This window comes from Aethalodelphis obliquidens, unplaced genomic scaffold, assembly GCF_003676395.1.
Source record: "Aethalodelphis obliquidens isolate GAN/ISIS:26980383/991018 unplaced genomic scaffold, ASM367639v1 scaffold64, whole genome shotgun sequence".
In the NCBI taxonomy this organism is placed as follows: Eukaryota; Metazoa; Chordata; class Mammalia; order Artiodactyla; family Delphinidae; genus Aethalodelphis; species Aethalodelphis obliquidens.
This window is the reverse complement of record NW_020838008.1, coordinates 632,613-649,125: the sequence shown is the minus strand read 5'-3', so window position 1 is coordinate 649,125 and position 16,513 is coordinate 632,613. Positions and strand designations below refer to the sequence as shown.

General features: G+C 36.8%; 1 protein-coding gene across 3 annotated transcripts in view; it reads left to right on the top strand.

Moving 5' to 3' along the window:
* UBAP1 (ubiquitin associated protein 1) overlaps window positions 1-16,513 on the top strand; it is a 56,085-nt gene that overhangs the window by 16,594 nt on the left and 22,978 nt on the right. For all 3 annotated transcript variants that reach the window (XM_027088966.1, XM_027088968.1, XM_027088967.1), the window contains exon 2: window positions 15,427-15,467. In XM_027088966.1, coding sequence (XP_026944767.1) covers window positions 15,434-15,467 — 34 coding nt within the window. In that variant the 5' untranslated portion in view covers window positions 15,427-15,433. The remainder of the gene's footprint in view (window positions 1-15,426; window positions 15,468-16,513) is intronic.

Here is a 16,513-nt window from a genome sequence, read left to right as displayed (position 1 = left end):
AGAAAATTAAAATGTGATTATTCTGCAGCCTCTTTCATTTTACACTATAGCAGTAGCATCTTTTTCTTTATTTTAGAAAGTTCCAAACTTATAAATGTAGATCTAGCCATAACAGCTGTCAATCTGCCTTTCTTCCTCCCTCTCTCCCTCCCTTCCTCTTTTTCTTTCTTTCTTTCTTTTTAATAAATTTCAGGTGTACAACATAGTGATTCACAATTTTTAGAGGTTATACTCCATTTATAGTTATTATAACAATCTTATTTCATATACATGCCCTCTTCCCAGTTATTTTGGAGCAAATCTCAGTCATATCATTTCATCTGTAAATATATTTTTGTGTATCCCTGAAAGATAGGAATTATAAAAAAAACTGTAATACCATTGTCCTACCTTAAAATTTAACTTATTTAATATTATCAGATATCCAGTTAGTGTTCATATTTTCCCAATTGTTTTCACTTTTTTCTTCAGTGTGTTCGGATTGGGATCCAAATAAGATCTGTATGTTGTGATTGCTTTATTTATTTAAATAATATTTTTTAAAATTTTAATTTAATTTAATTTATTTGGTTGCGCCAGGTCTTAGTTGTGGCTCGCCGGCTCCTTAGTTGCAGCACGTGGGCTCCTTAGTTTCGGTATGCAAACTCTTAGTTGCGGCATGCATGTGGGATCTAGTTCCTTGACCAGGGATTGAACCTGGGCCCCGTGCATTGGGAGAGCAGAGTCTTAACCACTGCACCACCAGAGAAGTCCCTGTGATTGATTTAGATTTATTGCTTATGCTCTTTTTTAACTTACAGATTCCCTCCTTTCTATTTTTCTTTTTTTTTTCTTTGAAATTCTGTGTTGAAGGAAACAGTTTTTCCTGAAAAGTGTCTTACAGCTAGGAGTTTGCTGTTTAATTCAATTTACTACTATTTCAATTAGAATTTAGTGTCTGTATATAAATACAAGTATACACATATACAAATATATGAGGTTTGTTTCTTATTTTCCTTTTTTTCTCCTTCCTTTGTCAAATTTTGGTATCAGTATTATGCTAATCTCATATGGTAACTTGGAAATTTGGCAACATTAATTCAATAGGTACTAACTGAGCACTATTTACAGACACTATGCTTGGTGAAATGGTGAACAAAACCAAAGTGGTTCTTGTACTCATAGTGCTTAAAGCCTAGTGGGGAAAGCTAGGCAATAAATAAACCCTGTATAAAACTACAAAGTGCAAAGCTGTGTTTGTTTCCATTTTACATGTTGGAATAATTTAAGTAAAATAGGAATAATTTGTTGCTTAAAGACTTGCTAGAACTTTAAATAAAATCATCTATTCTGATGCTTATATTTATATAAAATTATTTTATTTGCCTGTGGAATTACTTAGCAACCCTTACCTTCTCCCCTCAGATCCTTGATATTCTGTGAAGTTGTGCCATTTTTATATTGTTTGTTCCCTGGTATTGCACAGTGTTCCCCTGGGGGTATGAGTTCTCAAGTTTGGTGAGCAAGGCTCTGTTACTTCTTTGTTTCTATGGGAGAAAAATCATTGAGATTTCACATGACTGAAACAGTCAGAATGATGCAATCCACTGAGTGTGAAGACTCTTGAAAAGACAGAAAAATTATGTTTTTGATTACTTCTCTCAGGTCAGATTAATAGCCTCTGGTATGATAATTAGCTTTTTTGTATTTTAAATTGATCAATTATTTTGTATGGGCTTCTAGTAGAGTGAAATTGTTTTATTAGTGTCAAATAGTAAGCGTTTTCTTCTCCTTCAAAAAACATGGGTGTGGACTGTGTATACCTACTGAGTCATAGATTCAACAAGTAATTACATGTGTTTATGTGCCCTCATAACTAAGAATATGAAGTCTTGTGATATCTTTCTTATATATATTACTATAAAAACGATTGAAGTACTTAGTTATAAAAGAATGTGTCTAGACCCTTAAAGGTTTTGCAAAGATTGTCAGAGGTAATTTACTCCAGACCTCTCTTTTTACAGAAGAAGCCGTGAATTTTTTTTTTTCTTCTTCTTCTTTCTTTGAAAGGTTTTGACTGGCTCTAAGCCATACCAAATTGATGAAAGAAGTGAGACTAGAACCTAAGTTTTTAACTGTCCAGAGTGCTCTTTTCTCGCTTGTATTCTGCCATAAGTTGTGATGTGGTTTTTGAAAGAGTTGGGGAGGAGATGATATTTTTGGTTCAGCAATTTCTTGAAATTATTTTTTCCCAGTTAATGTTTATTAATAGTTTAAAAAATTAAGTTGGATAGGTTTATGGCTTTATTTCCTCTTGGGATGTTGTGCTCTTACTTGCTGAACTCTAAATTACATTAAAGGGAATGTTAAGTGAATTTTAATGAATTGGTTAAGATATTGACTTGAAATTTTTAATTGGCTAATGCTTTATGTCATGACTCCCAATTCTAGCTTTTAGCTAGTCAGTACTTTCCTGTTCTTACATTATGTTACCCTCACAGGACTTACCATTTCATACTATTTATTGGTAACTACAGGAAATCATTGTTTAACTTTTTTAAGGGCATTGTTTTGTCTAGTTTCATTCCCAAGTTACGTATTAGTTAGCGATATAAAATTATCATATTTTCAGAAAGTTTGAGAGGGCAAGAAGATATGAAAAGGCCACCTCTGCTAAAGATTAGACACTGTGCTTAGAGGATTAAGAGGAGCCCAGAGTCCAGGAAAATCCTTGTTTGGATTTTTCTTGACCCATTTTGGAATTAACTAGAGTTCTTAACTGCAGTTCTGATAAAATCACATTGGGTCAGTAACTTGCTTTGACACTACTATATTATCTTTTTTATGTACTACTTGTTGCTTTTTAAATTTTAGTGAGCTGATATTTAACTATAACCAGTTTTTTTTTTTTTTTTTTTTTGCGGTACGCGGGCCTCTCACTGTTGTGGCCTCTCCCATTGTGGAGCACAGGCTCCGGACACGCAGGCTCAGCGGCCATGGCTCACGGGCCCAGCCGCTCCGCGGCATGTGGGATCTTCCCAGACCGGGGCGCGAACCCGTGTCCCCTGCATCGGCAGGCAGACTCTCAACCACTGCGCCACCAGGGAAGCCCTATAACCAGTTTTTATTAAACTGTGAAATGAACTTTGCATTCAGTCACATTTGCTTGTTTTAAAGCCTTTAGTATACTATATGGTTAGTAGCTTTGGTAAAAACCTCATTTGCAAGAGAAATTAGTGAGAAACCTTGTACAGTACCAGAATTTGACTTTAAAAATAACCTTTTGTTTTCAAAGTTTTTCATGAGGCAAGCACTTTGTTGGATTTTAAGTCTCAGAAAGTTGTTTTTGCCCACTAGCTTTCTGTATAGAGTGAAATAGTTTTTATGTACTTGGGCAGTTGTGCACTGTTACTGTACTTTTGTTTGTTTGGAATTTATTTTGGTATGGAAGTGTGAGGTGAGCATCCAACTTTACTTTTTTCTAGGTGGCTACTCAGCTGTCTCATCACTTCACAGATTTTAAATGGCACTTTATTTATTTATTTATTTATTTATTTATTTTTGACGGTATGCGGGGCTCTCACTGTTGTGGGCCCTCCCATCGCGGAACACAGGCTCCGGATGCGCAGGCTCAGCGGCCATGGCTCACAGGCCCAGCCGCTCCACGGCATGTGGGATATTCCCGGACCGGGGCACGAACCCGTGTCCCCTGCACCGGCAGGTGGACTCTCAACCACTGTGCCACCAGGGAAGCCCCACTTTATTTATTTTTAAAAAAATATTTATTTATTTGGTTGCTCCAGGTCTTACTTGAGGCACGCAGGATCTAGTTCCCTGACCGGGGATCGAACCTGGGCTCCCTGCACTGGGAGCGTGGAGTCTTAACTGCTGGACCACCAGGGAAGTCCCTTAAATGGCACTTTAAATGTCTACATTTGGGGTATCTTTAGGGATTTCTACTCTGTTCCATTGATCTGTTTATGTGCCAGTACAGCACAGCTTTAAGTGTTGTATTTTGTAATAAGTATTTTAATATCTGATAGGCTATTCTCCCTTTATTATTTTCTTTGGAATTTTCTTGGCTACTGTTAATTGTTATTTCCATATGACCTTTAGAGTCAGCTTGTCTAGTTAAAAAAATGAAAACAGAAAACTCCAGTTTTCATTTGCATCATGCCAAATTAATATAGCAACTTAGGAAGAATTGATCTTAATGATGTTGTGTGTCCTAGCCAAGATTATTATATATTTTTCTGCAATTGTATAAGTCTTCTTTTGTGTCTCAGTAGCTTTAGTTTTCTTCCGTTACATCTTAGTTTATTCCTACTTCTTATCTCCTGTGGTATATCATGCTTCCTTTATACTTCTTATCTGGTCATTGTATATATGAAGAGTATTTGTTTCAGAATATTCATTTGTAATTAAACACCTTTTTGTATTATATTTGTAATAGTTTTTCAGTTTTTGGTCTTCCTTGGGAAAGTCTGTCTTCTGACATTTTATACTTTTTACTTCTTTCATCTGATGTTAAATAAAGCAATTGTGATAATGGACATCTTTGTCTTGTTCCTGTGCTTAGTGGAATCTTTGTATAGTTTCCCCATTAGTCAGCATTCTCTGGCTTTGGTATTGAGAGGGATGATTTTTGTTATTGTTTTAACCTTATGTTAAGGACATGGCTATATGATTTTTCTTCTTAGATCTATTAATATATGGTGAATTATATCAACAGATTCCTAATGTTGAACTATCCTGTATTGATGGAATAAATCCCACTTGGACATGATGTATTCCTATAATGTACTACTAAATTTGTGTTTTTTATTTTGAGGATTTTTTAATCTGTATTTATACATGAGATTTTTCTGTAGTTTTTTTCTTTTATGGCGTCATATTCTTACTTAAAAAAAATTAGAAACCTTCCTTCTTTTCTTATGTTTTAGAACCATGAAAATCTCATTGGACTAAGGTTTCTTTTGGGTGGCGAGAGCTCTTTGATAATTTTTTTCTCTTTCCTCTTTGGTTATAGGTCTGGTTAACATTTCTGCCTCGTCTATGGTCAGTTTTGATAGTTAATATTTTTCTAGAAGATAATCCATTTTATCCAGGTTCTCAAATGTATTTGACAGAAGGGGAACAAAGCAATGACTTGGGATTATTTTAATTTCCTCTATTATTTTGTATACATATCCACCCCCCGCCCCCTTTTAAAATTAAGTTAGCTGGATGGTTATAATTTTCCAAAGAACCAGCTCTTGGGTTTATTTATTAGTTGATCTATTTTTCTTATTTTTTTTTTTTTGCGGTACGCGGGCCTCTCACTGTTGTGGCCCCTCCCGTTGCGGAGCACAGGCTCCGGATGCGCAGGCTCAGCGGCCATGGCTCACGGGCCTAGCCGCTCCGTGGCATGTGGGATCCTCCCGGACCGGGACACGAACCCATGTCCCCTGCATCGGCAGGCGGACTCTCAACCACTGCGCCACTAGGGAAGCCCTGTTTTTCTGATTCTTAATTGATTATGTTCTGTTTATATCTTTGCTGTTTCCATTCTTGTGTTTTCTGTGGGTGTGGTTATTTATACCCTAAGTTCTCATGCTGTGAATTTTCCTCTGAGACTGCTGTGTGCTATAGATTTTCCTGAGTACTGCTTTAGCTGCATGTTGTAGGATCTCAAGTGCAGTATTTTCATTGTCGTTATCTTTTTGCCACGCGGCTTGTGGGATCCTAGTTCCCTGACCAGGGATCGAACCTGGTCCCCAGAAGTGGAAGCGTGGAGTCCTAACCACTTGACTGCCAGGGAATTCCCTTTTGGTTCCTGCTTTGATCCATGAGTTCTGTAAGAGACAGTTTAGTAATTCAGGTAGTAGGACTTTTTTGTTTTCGGATGTAATTAAATTATAATTTTTTGCCTTTTGACTATTGGCTGTGCTACTGTTGATTTTTGAAATTCATTGGAATTTTCTTTGTGGCCTAATAATTACTCAGTTTTTTGTAAAGTGTTCTGTGGGTACTTGAAAAGGTGTATTCTGCTCTTCATCATGGATTGCATTCTTTATCGTCAGTAAAGTAGGACACCTATTACACTTCCATGAAGTCTGTTACCTAGAACCATTTGTATGTTTTCAGGTATTCTTAGTGGTCTAGAAACCTCCAATTTATTCTTTCTTCTGTCTCTGAGATTACAACCTTTTACTAGTTACATACTATATTGTTTCTCTTTTTGTTTTGTTTTGTTTTGTTTTAACATGAAAACATCACTTCCTTTATTTTGGGTTCCCAAAGTCAAAAATAAGATTAGAACTAATATTCAGTCTATCACAGATATTTACTATGCTCAGTGCAATAATGCACTAACAGTTAAAAAAACCCACTGCAATATTGTACATCTTTTCTGTGTTTTACATCATTTTCCCCACAGCTATTGAAAATTCAAGCGTCAGTTTGAAACACAACCTACATGACAGGCTATAAATTGTTAATAGTTCTGCTTCTTTGGAAAAGCACTATTGTGGCATTTGCTCATTTTAGCAGACAGCACAAGGGGAAAAAAATAAGAAAAAATAGTTCTCTTATCAGTGTCTGGGGTTTGTTTTCCCTCTGTTGCTCACTATATTTTTTTCCCCTTAATTACAAAGTATGTGTATGTATGTCAGTTGGTAGATTTGTTCTCAATATAGGAAAGTTGGAAAGCAAATAGCATAAAAAGAAAAAACCAAAAGCCTCACCTGTAAACCCATCACCCAGATATAACCACCATTATAAGACTATGTCTTATCTTTATTTGTTTCCATATTCACATAGATATACTGCCCTCTTTTCCAAAATGGCAAGGTGTTTAACATATGGTTGCCAACTTTTAATTTTGCCAGTAAAGACATCTTTATTTATTTATTTATACAATAAATTTTTTTTTTTTTTTTTTTGTGGTACGCTGGCCTCTCACTGTTGTGGCCTCTCCCATTGTGGAGCACAGGCTCCGGACGCGCAGGCTCAGCGGCCATGGCTCACGGCCTAGCTGCTCCGCGGCATGTGGGATCTTCCCGGACTGGGGCACGAACCCGTGTCCCCTGCATCGGCAGGCGGACTCTCAACCACTGTGCAACCAGGGAAGCCCCATAAATTTGTTTTATTTATTTATTTTTGGCTGCATTGGGTCTTCGTTGCTGCGCGTGGGCTTTCTCTAGTTGCGGCGAACGGGCTTCTCATTGCAGGGGCTTCTCTTGTCGCAAAGCACGGGCTCAAGGAGCGCAGGCTTCAGTAGTTGTGGCACATGGGCTCAGTAGTTGTGGCTTGCGGGCTTATTTGCTCTGTGGAATGAGGGATCTTCCGAGACCAGGGATCAAACCCGTGTCCCCTGCATTGGCAGACAGATTCTTAACCACTGTACCACCAGGGATGTCCCTAAAGACATCTTTAAGACGTTACTGTGTAAATGATATCACTTAACCTGAATACTGAATATTTAATTTGGAAACATGAATATTTTTCCTTCATTTTATTATACCATTATAGATTTATGGTATGTTTAGAGTTGGCTGATTATTCAGTCTACTACCCTTATCTTACCCATGAAGAAACTGAGGCTCCAAAATGTCTCTTGAGACCTGAGAGAGAAGAAAGCTTTTTGTCAATGAGTATAATATAGTCTAGTATTGACATTTTCATGGCATTTACATGTGTGATTTTTTTTTTCTTTTGGCTGTGCCACATGGCTTTGACATTTTAATGGCATCTACGTGTGTGATTTTGTTTTCTTTTTCTTTGGCCATGCCACAGGGCTTGTGGGGTCTTGGCTCCCCGACCAGGGATTGAACCCGCGCCCTTGGCAGTGAAAGCTTGGAGTCCCAGCCACTGAGTCCCAACCACTGGACTATGCCAGGGAATTCCCTACACATGTGATTTTTGTCATATATATGTTGTATGGGTGTTAACTTGGTTTTCAGACTTGAAATTTGATGATTTCCAAAGCCATCTTTCTCTGTAAATTGGAGAATTTCCAGGATTAATTTGCATCTTGGGAAATTCCTGATTACAGCTCACATTGTGTGATTGGGATAGCTTACTGAGTTGTTAAATTGCTGTTTTGTATTGGGAAGATGTTTGTAGTGTGTAATTTAATGATGATACAAGAAAGGGAAGAAAGAAAATTAGAACATTAATATTAAATTGCCCTTGGGCTTTCTCTTCCCCTTACGAAGCTGCCTGGGCCTTGCTAATATGTTTTCATTCTCCTGGTCTCCTACCCTTACTTCCTTTCCCCTACCCTCCTCACCTTTCCCTTTTTTCATTCCTTACTCTATCTCTTCTGCCTCTTGCATTCTAACTCCTTCTCTCCCTGCAGTTCTATTCTTGTTACCTATTTCCCCATCTCTCTTTGTTCTTAGATGTCTTTAATCAGTGATTCAAAATTTTAAGTTATCCGGTTTTCTTCCTGTAGCATATGAACTAAAGTGGCATTGAACCAGCAAAATAAAACATTGCTTTTAATTCTTGGTTGCTTCAGGGAGTTCTACACTTTATTAGTGTAAAGTTTATGAATTAAAAATGTGTGTACGGGGCTTCCCTGGTGGTGCAGTGGTTGAGAGTTCGCCTGCCGATGCAGGGGACATGGGTTCGTGCTCCGGTCCGGGAAGATCCCACGTGCCGTGGAGCGGCTGGGCCCGTGAGCCATGGCTGATGAGCCTGCACGTCCGGAGCCTGTGCTACGCAACGGGAGAGGACACAACAGTGAGAGGTCTGCGTACCGCAAAAAAAAAAAAAAAAAAAGTGTGTTATTGTTAGTAGAAGCATTTATATTTAATAGAAGCATTTATATTTATTTTAGCGGAAATTTATGATGCTTAAGATTTTTTTTCTCACGTGAGCATTTGTAATTTTACATTTGGGGCAAATACATTTTTTTCAGTCTTGTTTTGTGTACATTTGTTACTTAGGAAAAGCAACTTGTAAAAACATTTTAAAACTTATACTTATTTCCCATCACTTATATGCTTTTAATGAACACTCTTTGTGCCATCACAACCTATTTTCTGAATTTTCCATAATTTAATCATTTTCATGATTGAACATTTAGATTATAGGAAAGTATTATAAAATAAGTATTTACAATTAAATAAAATATAGGAAGTTTATGTGGTAGCTCATACACATCACACACACACACACACACACACACACACACACACACACACACACACCACTTAATTTTGCTCAGATGTTCCAGGAAAAAAAAGTTGACCCTAAGTAGCTATTAAAATGCTTTTTTTTTTTTTTTGTGGTACGCGGGTCCCCCACTGTTGTGGCCTCTCCCGTTATGGAGCACAGACTCCAGACGCGCAGGCTCAGTGGCCATGGCTCACGGGCCCAGCCGCTCCGCAGCATGTGGGATCTTCCCGGACTGGGGCACGAACCCGTGTCCCCTGCATTGGCAGGCGGACTCTCAACCACTGCGCCACCAGGGAAGCCCTAAAATGCTTTTGATACTTCAGAGATAGTGAAGTGTTACTGCATAGCAGACATTAGAAAAATCTTTAAGTGACCAAATATGGATGGATTTCTCATATTCTTATGGTTTGTGGAAAATATAATAGGAGTTACATTCAGTGAACTCTTTTAATATTTAAAGAAAACCCCTAGATAATCTGCATTTTATCAGCTCTATTGAGGCATAATTTTAAAGAATTTTCACCTGTTTTTTAGTAATAAGGGGTACTGTGTTTTAATTTTCATTTATTAGTCTTTTCAACAAATTTTGCTTTGTTGCTGATAATATGCATGTTTCTTTTTTAATTTAATTTTATTATTTATTTTTGGTTGTGTTGGGTCTTCGTTGCTGCACGTGGGCTTTCTCTAGTTGAGGTGAGCGGGGGCTACTCTTCGCTGTGGTGCGCATGCTTCTCATTGTGGTGGCTTCTCTTGTTGCGGAGCATGGGCTCTAGATGCGCAGGTTTCAGTAGTTGTGGCATATGGGCTTAGTTGCTCCTCAGCATGTGGGACCTTCCTGGACCAGGGATCAAACCCGCGTCCCCTGCATTGGTAGGTGGATTCTTAACCACTGCACCACCAGGGAAGTCCCAATATGCATGTTTTAATGGGGTAGGGTGTAGTTATTGATTTGCATTTCCCTGACTAGTGAAAAATGTGTTAAACATCTCATGTGCTTCTTAGTCATTTGTGTATCTTCTTTGGAGAATTGACTATTCAGATTCTTTTGCCAACTTTCTAATTGGATGTCTTTTTATTATTGAATTGTAGAGTTATTTATATATTCTAGATACAAGTCCCTCAGATAGATAATTTTCAATATTTTCTCCCTTTCTTTGGGTTTTCTTTGGTTGAGGCGTTTTTAAAAAAGCCATTAAAAATTCATTTAAATTTGATTGATATATATACACTAATATGTATAAAATGAATAATAAGAACCTGCTATATAAAAAAACAAAATAAAATTCAAAACTCTTCGAGGGAAAAAAATTCATTTAAATTTGGTGGAACTTCTTTAAAACATTCTTGATGTTAGCTTGTTCACAGAATTATTTATTAAATCAGAGTCCCCCCCTCCAAAAAGAAATCAGAGCCTCTCCCAAGCCATTTACCTCTCAAAAACAGCTGCTGCTTCAAACAGCTGATATCCCACAATATCAATAAATATTAGGAACACAGAGATGAAAACACTGATTTCCTGCACCTGTCTGTGAGCATATTCCCAGGTCTCATTGCTGGATGCTTAGATTCTGCTGCTTTCAACAGAGATTTAGAAAAAATACATTTCTGGTCTGTACCTCTGTGGGAAGATTGAGGCTGCCAAGAATCTTGCTTCTGGGTTTAAAAGTTTCCCTGTATTATTGTGGTTTATGTACATTATGATGACTCTGAAGCCTGTAAGAGTCTATGAAATGTCTTCTATACATAGAAGAAAGTTAAATCATTTTCAGTGTGGTTTGTTGGTTCTTTGAAAATTGATGATCCATATACTTTAAAATTTTAGCTCTCCATTAACTAGTAGAATATCAACCAGAATGTTTCATGCCAACATCATGCTGGAAAACTTTTAAAGTAAAGCGTTGAAGAAATTATAAAATTAATATTTGTTTGCCATACAGTGTTCAGAAACTGTAGAAAAATTTTATGAATTATTCCTAGTGCTACCACTTAGAGGTAGCCACTTTAAATATGTTTAATGTATTTCCTTCCGATGTTTTTCTTTTCACAAATTAAAAAACGTCGTTTCTTTTAAAATCTGTGAATACTTACTTTTTCCATAATACTTTTTTTCCTTAAAGGGGTTGAGCACAACCTTTGTCTTCTACTCAGTGTTGTGGTTAAGTCCATAGCAGTTAACTAACCAGTAACTTTCTGTGACTAATGGAAATGGCACAGTAATTGTTCGCTGTTGACACTTAAAACTATACTTGAATGACATTTGCTGGCTATTAGGCCTTAATATGGGGTCACCTACACTACCTACAATGTGGCATCACTGGACGTCAGGACAAATATATGCTCTTGCTACTGTTATAGTATGACTTTCTAACCAATGTAGGACAGATAAGTTGGGATGTGAAATAAGCTACGGAAATGCCTCTGTGAAGTGGCCTTGGCAAAGTTAGAATCAAGAATGGGCTATTGGAAGTGGTTTGTTTTGTTTGTTTGGTAGCTGCTTCCCCCCCCCCCCCACTAAAGAGAGTTAATTTATTATCCTTCAGATTGTAAAAATTAATGAATAAATTTCTCTTTTACCAATGACTGAAATTGTTACTTATTTCACTCATAATAGCCATTATGAAAGTGAAAAAATATCACTCATCTTTCCTTTCCCTTCCTCTGTACCTAAATAATCATTCTTTAGTTTGCATACCTTATCAAATTCAGAGCTACTTTTTTTTTTGGTAACAGCTTTATTGATATAATTCATATCTCATACAATTCAACCATTTAAGAATACAATTCAACAGTGTTTAGTATATTCACAGAGTTTTGGGACTATCACCACAGTCAGTTTTAGAACATTTTCATCACCCCATAGAGAAATTTGGTTCCTGCTAGCCATGATGACTGCATTGTAAAAATGGTTTTAGCCTTGCTCTTTGCGACGTTTAAAAGGTATTTTACCAGTTAAAGACATAATGTTAAAATAATGTTAATTGAATTTGTAATTTTCAACTTGTGTTTCATTCTTTCTTTCTAAAGGAGCCTAAGCTAAGAGAGAGATAAACTGATTTACTTGCACTTAAAATTTTTTTTTTGCTTTTAAATTGGGAAGAAATCCATTGTTAGAAACCATACTTCACTGTAGAAAACCCTTGTCATCAGGCAGAAAGCATACTAATAGAATTTGGTACAGCCATATAATATGTTATTTTGAATTTTGGCATTTTAAAAATGAAACTTTATTCTACTCCTAGTGGAGTAGCTTAAAATATTATTAGTGTTATTCAGTGATTCTATTTTATCTAATTTCAATGTGATGGGTATATATATATACACTTTTTAAAAATTTGAAGGTATAATTTACACAAAGTAAAATTTACCCTGTTTTCAGTTCTGTGATTTGTGACAAATGCATATAGTCCTGTAACCATTAGTGCAATCAAATATAGAAGTTTCAATAACTTCAAAAAATTCCCACATTCCCTTTTATATAGTCAGTTCCTTCCCCCACTATTAGTGTCCAGTGGCTAGATTACTTTTTTGTTCTTGTAGTTTTGCCTATTCTGGAATATTGTAAATGGAATCCTATTCCATACATATATGTATGTAACCTTTTGAGTTTGGCTTCTTTCACTTACCATAATGCATTTGAGATTCATCCAAGTTGTTGTAGTGTATTAGCATATCACATACAGTCCACCCATTTAAAGTGTACAATCCAGTGGCTTTTAGTATATTCACAGAGTTGTGCAGTCATCACCATAATCACATTTAGAATATTTTCATCACCCCCAAAAGAAACCCTGTAGTTCTTAGCCATAATTTCCCCATCCCCCTGAGTTAATTTTTATATACGGTGCAAGGTATGGATTGAGGTTTATTTTTTGCATACAAATGTCTGGCATCATTTGTTGAGAAGACTATCCTTTCCCCTTTGAATTGCCTTGCACCTTTGTTGAAAATCAGTTAACTATATGCATATGGGTATATTTCTTTTTTTTTTCACTGTCATTATTTTAATTTCATTTTGAACAAAAAATCCACTTGTTGCATACTTCACAGCACGCAGCTCTTCTGATCTACACATATCTGGGTCAGTTTGAATTTTTTTCTCAGTGAAGTACAGCCTAAAGTACTTGCGTGGTTGGTCGTTATGGTACATCTTCGGGACATTTTTTTCATATGGGTCTATCTGTACTCTGTTCTGTTGGTCTGTGTGATATATTTATGCCATTTCCATACTGTCTTAATTACTCTAATAGTAAGTCTTGAAGTTAGGTGGTAAGTTCTCCAGCTTTGTTCTTTTTCAAAATTGTTTTGGCTATTGTTTCCTTTGCCTTTACATGTAAATTTTAAAATCAACTTGTCAGTTTCTTAAAATCCTGTACAGATTTAATTATTTTGAATACTTTTCACATGATAGGTGCAATATACTCGCCTTCTTTAAAAAAAACTTACAGTAGAACATACAGGCATACCTCAGATATTGTGGGTTCAGTTCCAGACCACTGAAGTAAAACGAATATCACAATAAAGCAAGTCATGCAAGGATTTTTGGTTGCCCAGTGCATGTAGAAGTTATGTTCTGGTGAGGGGACTAAGATCCCATATGCTGGGTGGGGGGGTGGGCAACTAAGCCCGAGGGCCACAACTACCGAGCACGTGGGCCACAGCTAGAGAGCTTTGTGCCGCAACTACAGAGCCCACGAGCCACAACTAGAGAGAAGCCTGCGTGCCACAATGAATTTCCCACGTGCTGCAACTAAGACCTGATGCAGCCAAAAAAAAAAAAAAAAAAGGTTATTGCTAAAAAATGTCATAACAATTATAATAGTAACATCGAAGGTCATTGATCACCATGACAAATACAATTATAATGAAAAAGTTTGAAATATGGTGAGAATTACCTAAATGTGACACAGACACGAGGTGAGCAAATAAATGCTCTTGGAAAGATGGCGCCTTAGGCCTCAGACTTGCTGAATGCAAGGTTGAGCATACCTTCAATTTGCGCAGTAAAGTGAAGTGCAATAAAATGAGGTATGCCTGTAGATCATTTTAAGTATGATGCCTTGCATTGTACTGTAGGTAATACAGACTAGTAGAAATCATACCATATATTCATTATATGCTTATGTCTCAGGCAAGTTAAAGGTCTAAACATCATATCAAGGGAAATAAACTTTTAGGTTGAAGGTCTCAGATTGTCTTTGCAAGAAAAGGACTTTGTACTGCTCAAAGTGCAAAGATAATACTAAGCTAGATGTGTGGTTTTATGGGTTTTTCTTCCTTCCTGTTTTGGATTTTTTTTTTTTTTTGGCCACACCACACGGCTTGTGGGATCTCAGTTCCCCGACCAGGAATTAAACCCAACCTGGCAGTGAAAGCTCCGAGTCCTAACCACTGGATTGCCAGGGAATTCCCCTCTTTTGAAATTGTATACAAAATTAAAACAGTACAGAAGGTTGTATGTCATTGATTCCCTAATTCAGAAATGTCAGTCTTACAGTTACATTTGTCAGTAAAAGGTCTATATTTACATACTGAATAAAATGGGATATATAAAAAATCTTGACAGAACTACAAATATTGACATTAGTAGCTTATATCAGGAAGATAAATGTTTAGTAATTTTTTTTTGACAGTTTGTGTATAAATTGGTCAATGGCCAGTTTGCTGTTCTAATGTTTTTATTTTCCAGAACATGCAGATTCAGAAATGTTTTTTTTCTGGAAAAGTGGTTTCTCCCCCTTTCTGCTTTCTTTTTTGAGACTTTGGGACTGAGAAGTTTGAGGGTTATGTCAGTCCTGGAACCTTTTAGTCTTCTGGTTTCTTTTTGTAGTCTGAATTTTCTTTTTTTAAGCTATTTATTGATTGATTGGCTGTGTTGGGTCTTTGTTGCTGCCTGCGGCTTTCTCTAGTTGCGGCAGGCGGAAACTACCCTTTGTTGCAGTGCATGGGCTTCTCATTGCAGTGGCTTCTCTTGTTGAGGAGCATGGGCTCTAGGCACGAGGGCTTCAGTAGTTGCGGTGTGTGGGCTCAGTAGTTGTGCCGCATGAGCTCAATAGTTGTGACTTGTGGGCTCTAGAGCGCAGGCTCAGTAGTTGTGGCGCACGGGCTTAGTTGCTCCGCAGCATGTGGGATCTTCCGGGACCAGGGGTCGAACCCGCGTCCTCTGCATCGGCAGGCGGGTTCTTAACCGCTGAGCAACCTGGGAAATCCTCAATTTTCTTATAATGGTTTGTTTGTATCCCCTCAAGGCATAATGCGCCTAAGAAATATTTCTTTGTTTTTCAGGTTCTAAATGGCTTCTAAGAAGTTGGTTGCAGATTTTCATGGTAAGTGGACTGTTAGATATCATGGTTTAAGTTTTGATCTGATCAGAGAATTTGAAATCACATTAAGTAAGTGTCCCTTTTTGTTTATTTAAATGAGCGGGTTGAGGAAAATAAAGTTGTACAACAATGTAATATTCATTCCATAGGACTTCACATAACTTTAATGTGAAGTTCAAATGGATAAACTTTAGAGTATCTCTGTATTTATTGTACTTGAAACTGCTGGAGGTGGATAGGGAGTCTGCCTATTTTTGTTGTTTTTCAGCAGTATTTTGAAGTAGTTACCATTCCTTCTCCATCAGGAGAAGGTCCATCTCTTCTCCATCAGGTGTGAAAAATCCATCTCTTCTCCATCAGATGTGAAAAATTCTAAGCCTTTAGTTAACGTTTTATGATGTTTTGGTTTAGGTTTCTCCTCCCATAAAAAGAAATGATTTACTACAAATAAGACATGATTAGCAGATCAATATATTCCAGAAGTATCAGTAGTAGTAATTACAATTTTGCGTTTGTAACTAATAGTTTATCATCTTTTTCTAAGATATGGCTTTCCAAAATGGAGTACATTAATAAACTTTTATTATCTGCATTTGATAGGAATGGAGGTGCCTAAGAAGTTAAAATTAGACCCTCTTTTTGTACAAAGATAAGAATTAAACATCAGAAATATCCAGACAACACAATTATTTTAAAAGGGGTTTTAAAACTAATGTTCCATTTAAAAAATCGTGTCATTGTAAGAATGATTTGTTAGACTGTGTGGCAACATGTATCGTTATACTCTTCTGATCTACAAATGGTTACTTGATAATATCACTTTTCTGAGTCAGGGTGGTGCAGCAGTTCCTTGGTTTTTAACTTGCTTGTATATTTTTATACAACAGCTTTAATATTTTGAACTGCCACTGTGCATATACTTACATACATTGCTTGCGTATGTTTTGTTAAATTCTTTTGGAATTAAGTCATTCAGACTCTGGAATTTGCATTCTGTATAACCTGTCAGGCATCAGATCTTCAGGTAAGGTATCTCCTGTTGTTTAAGG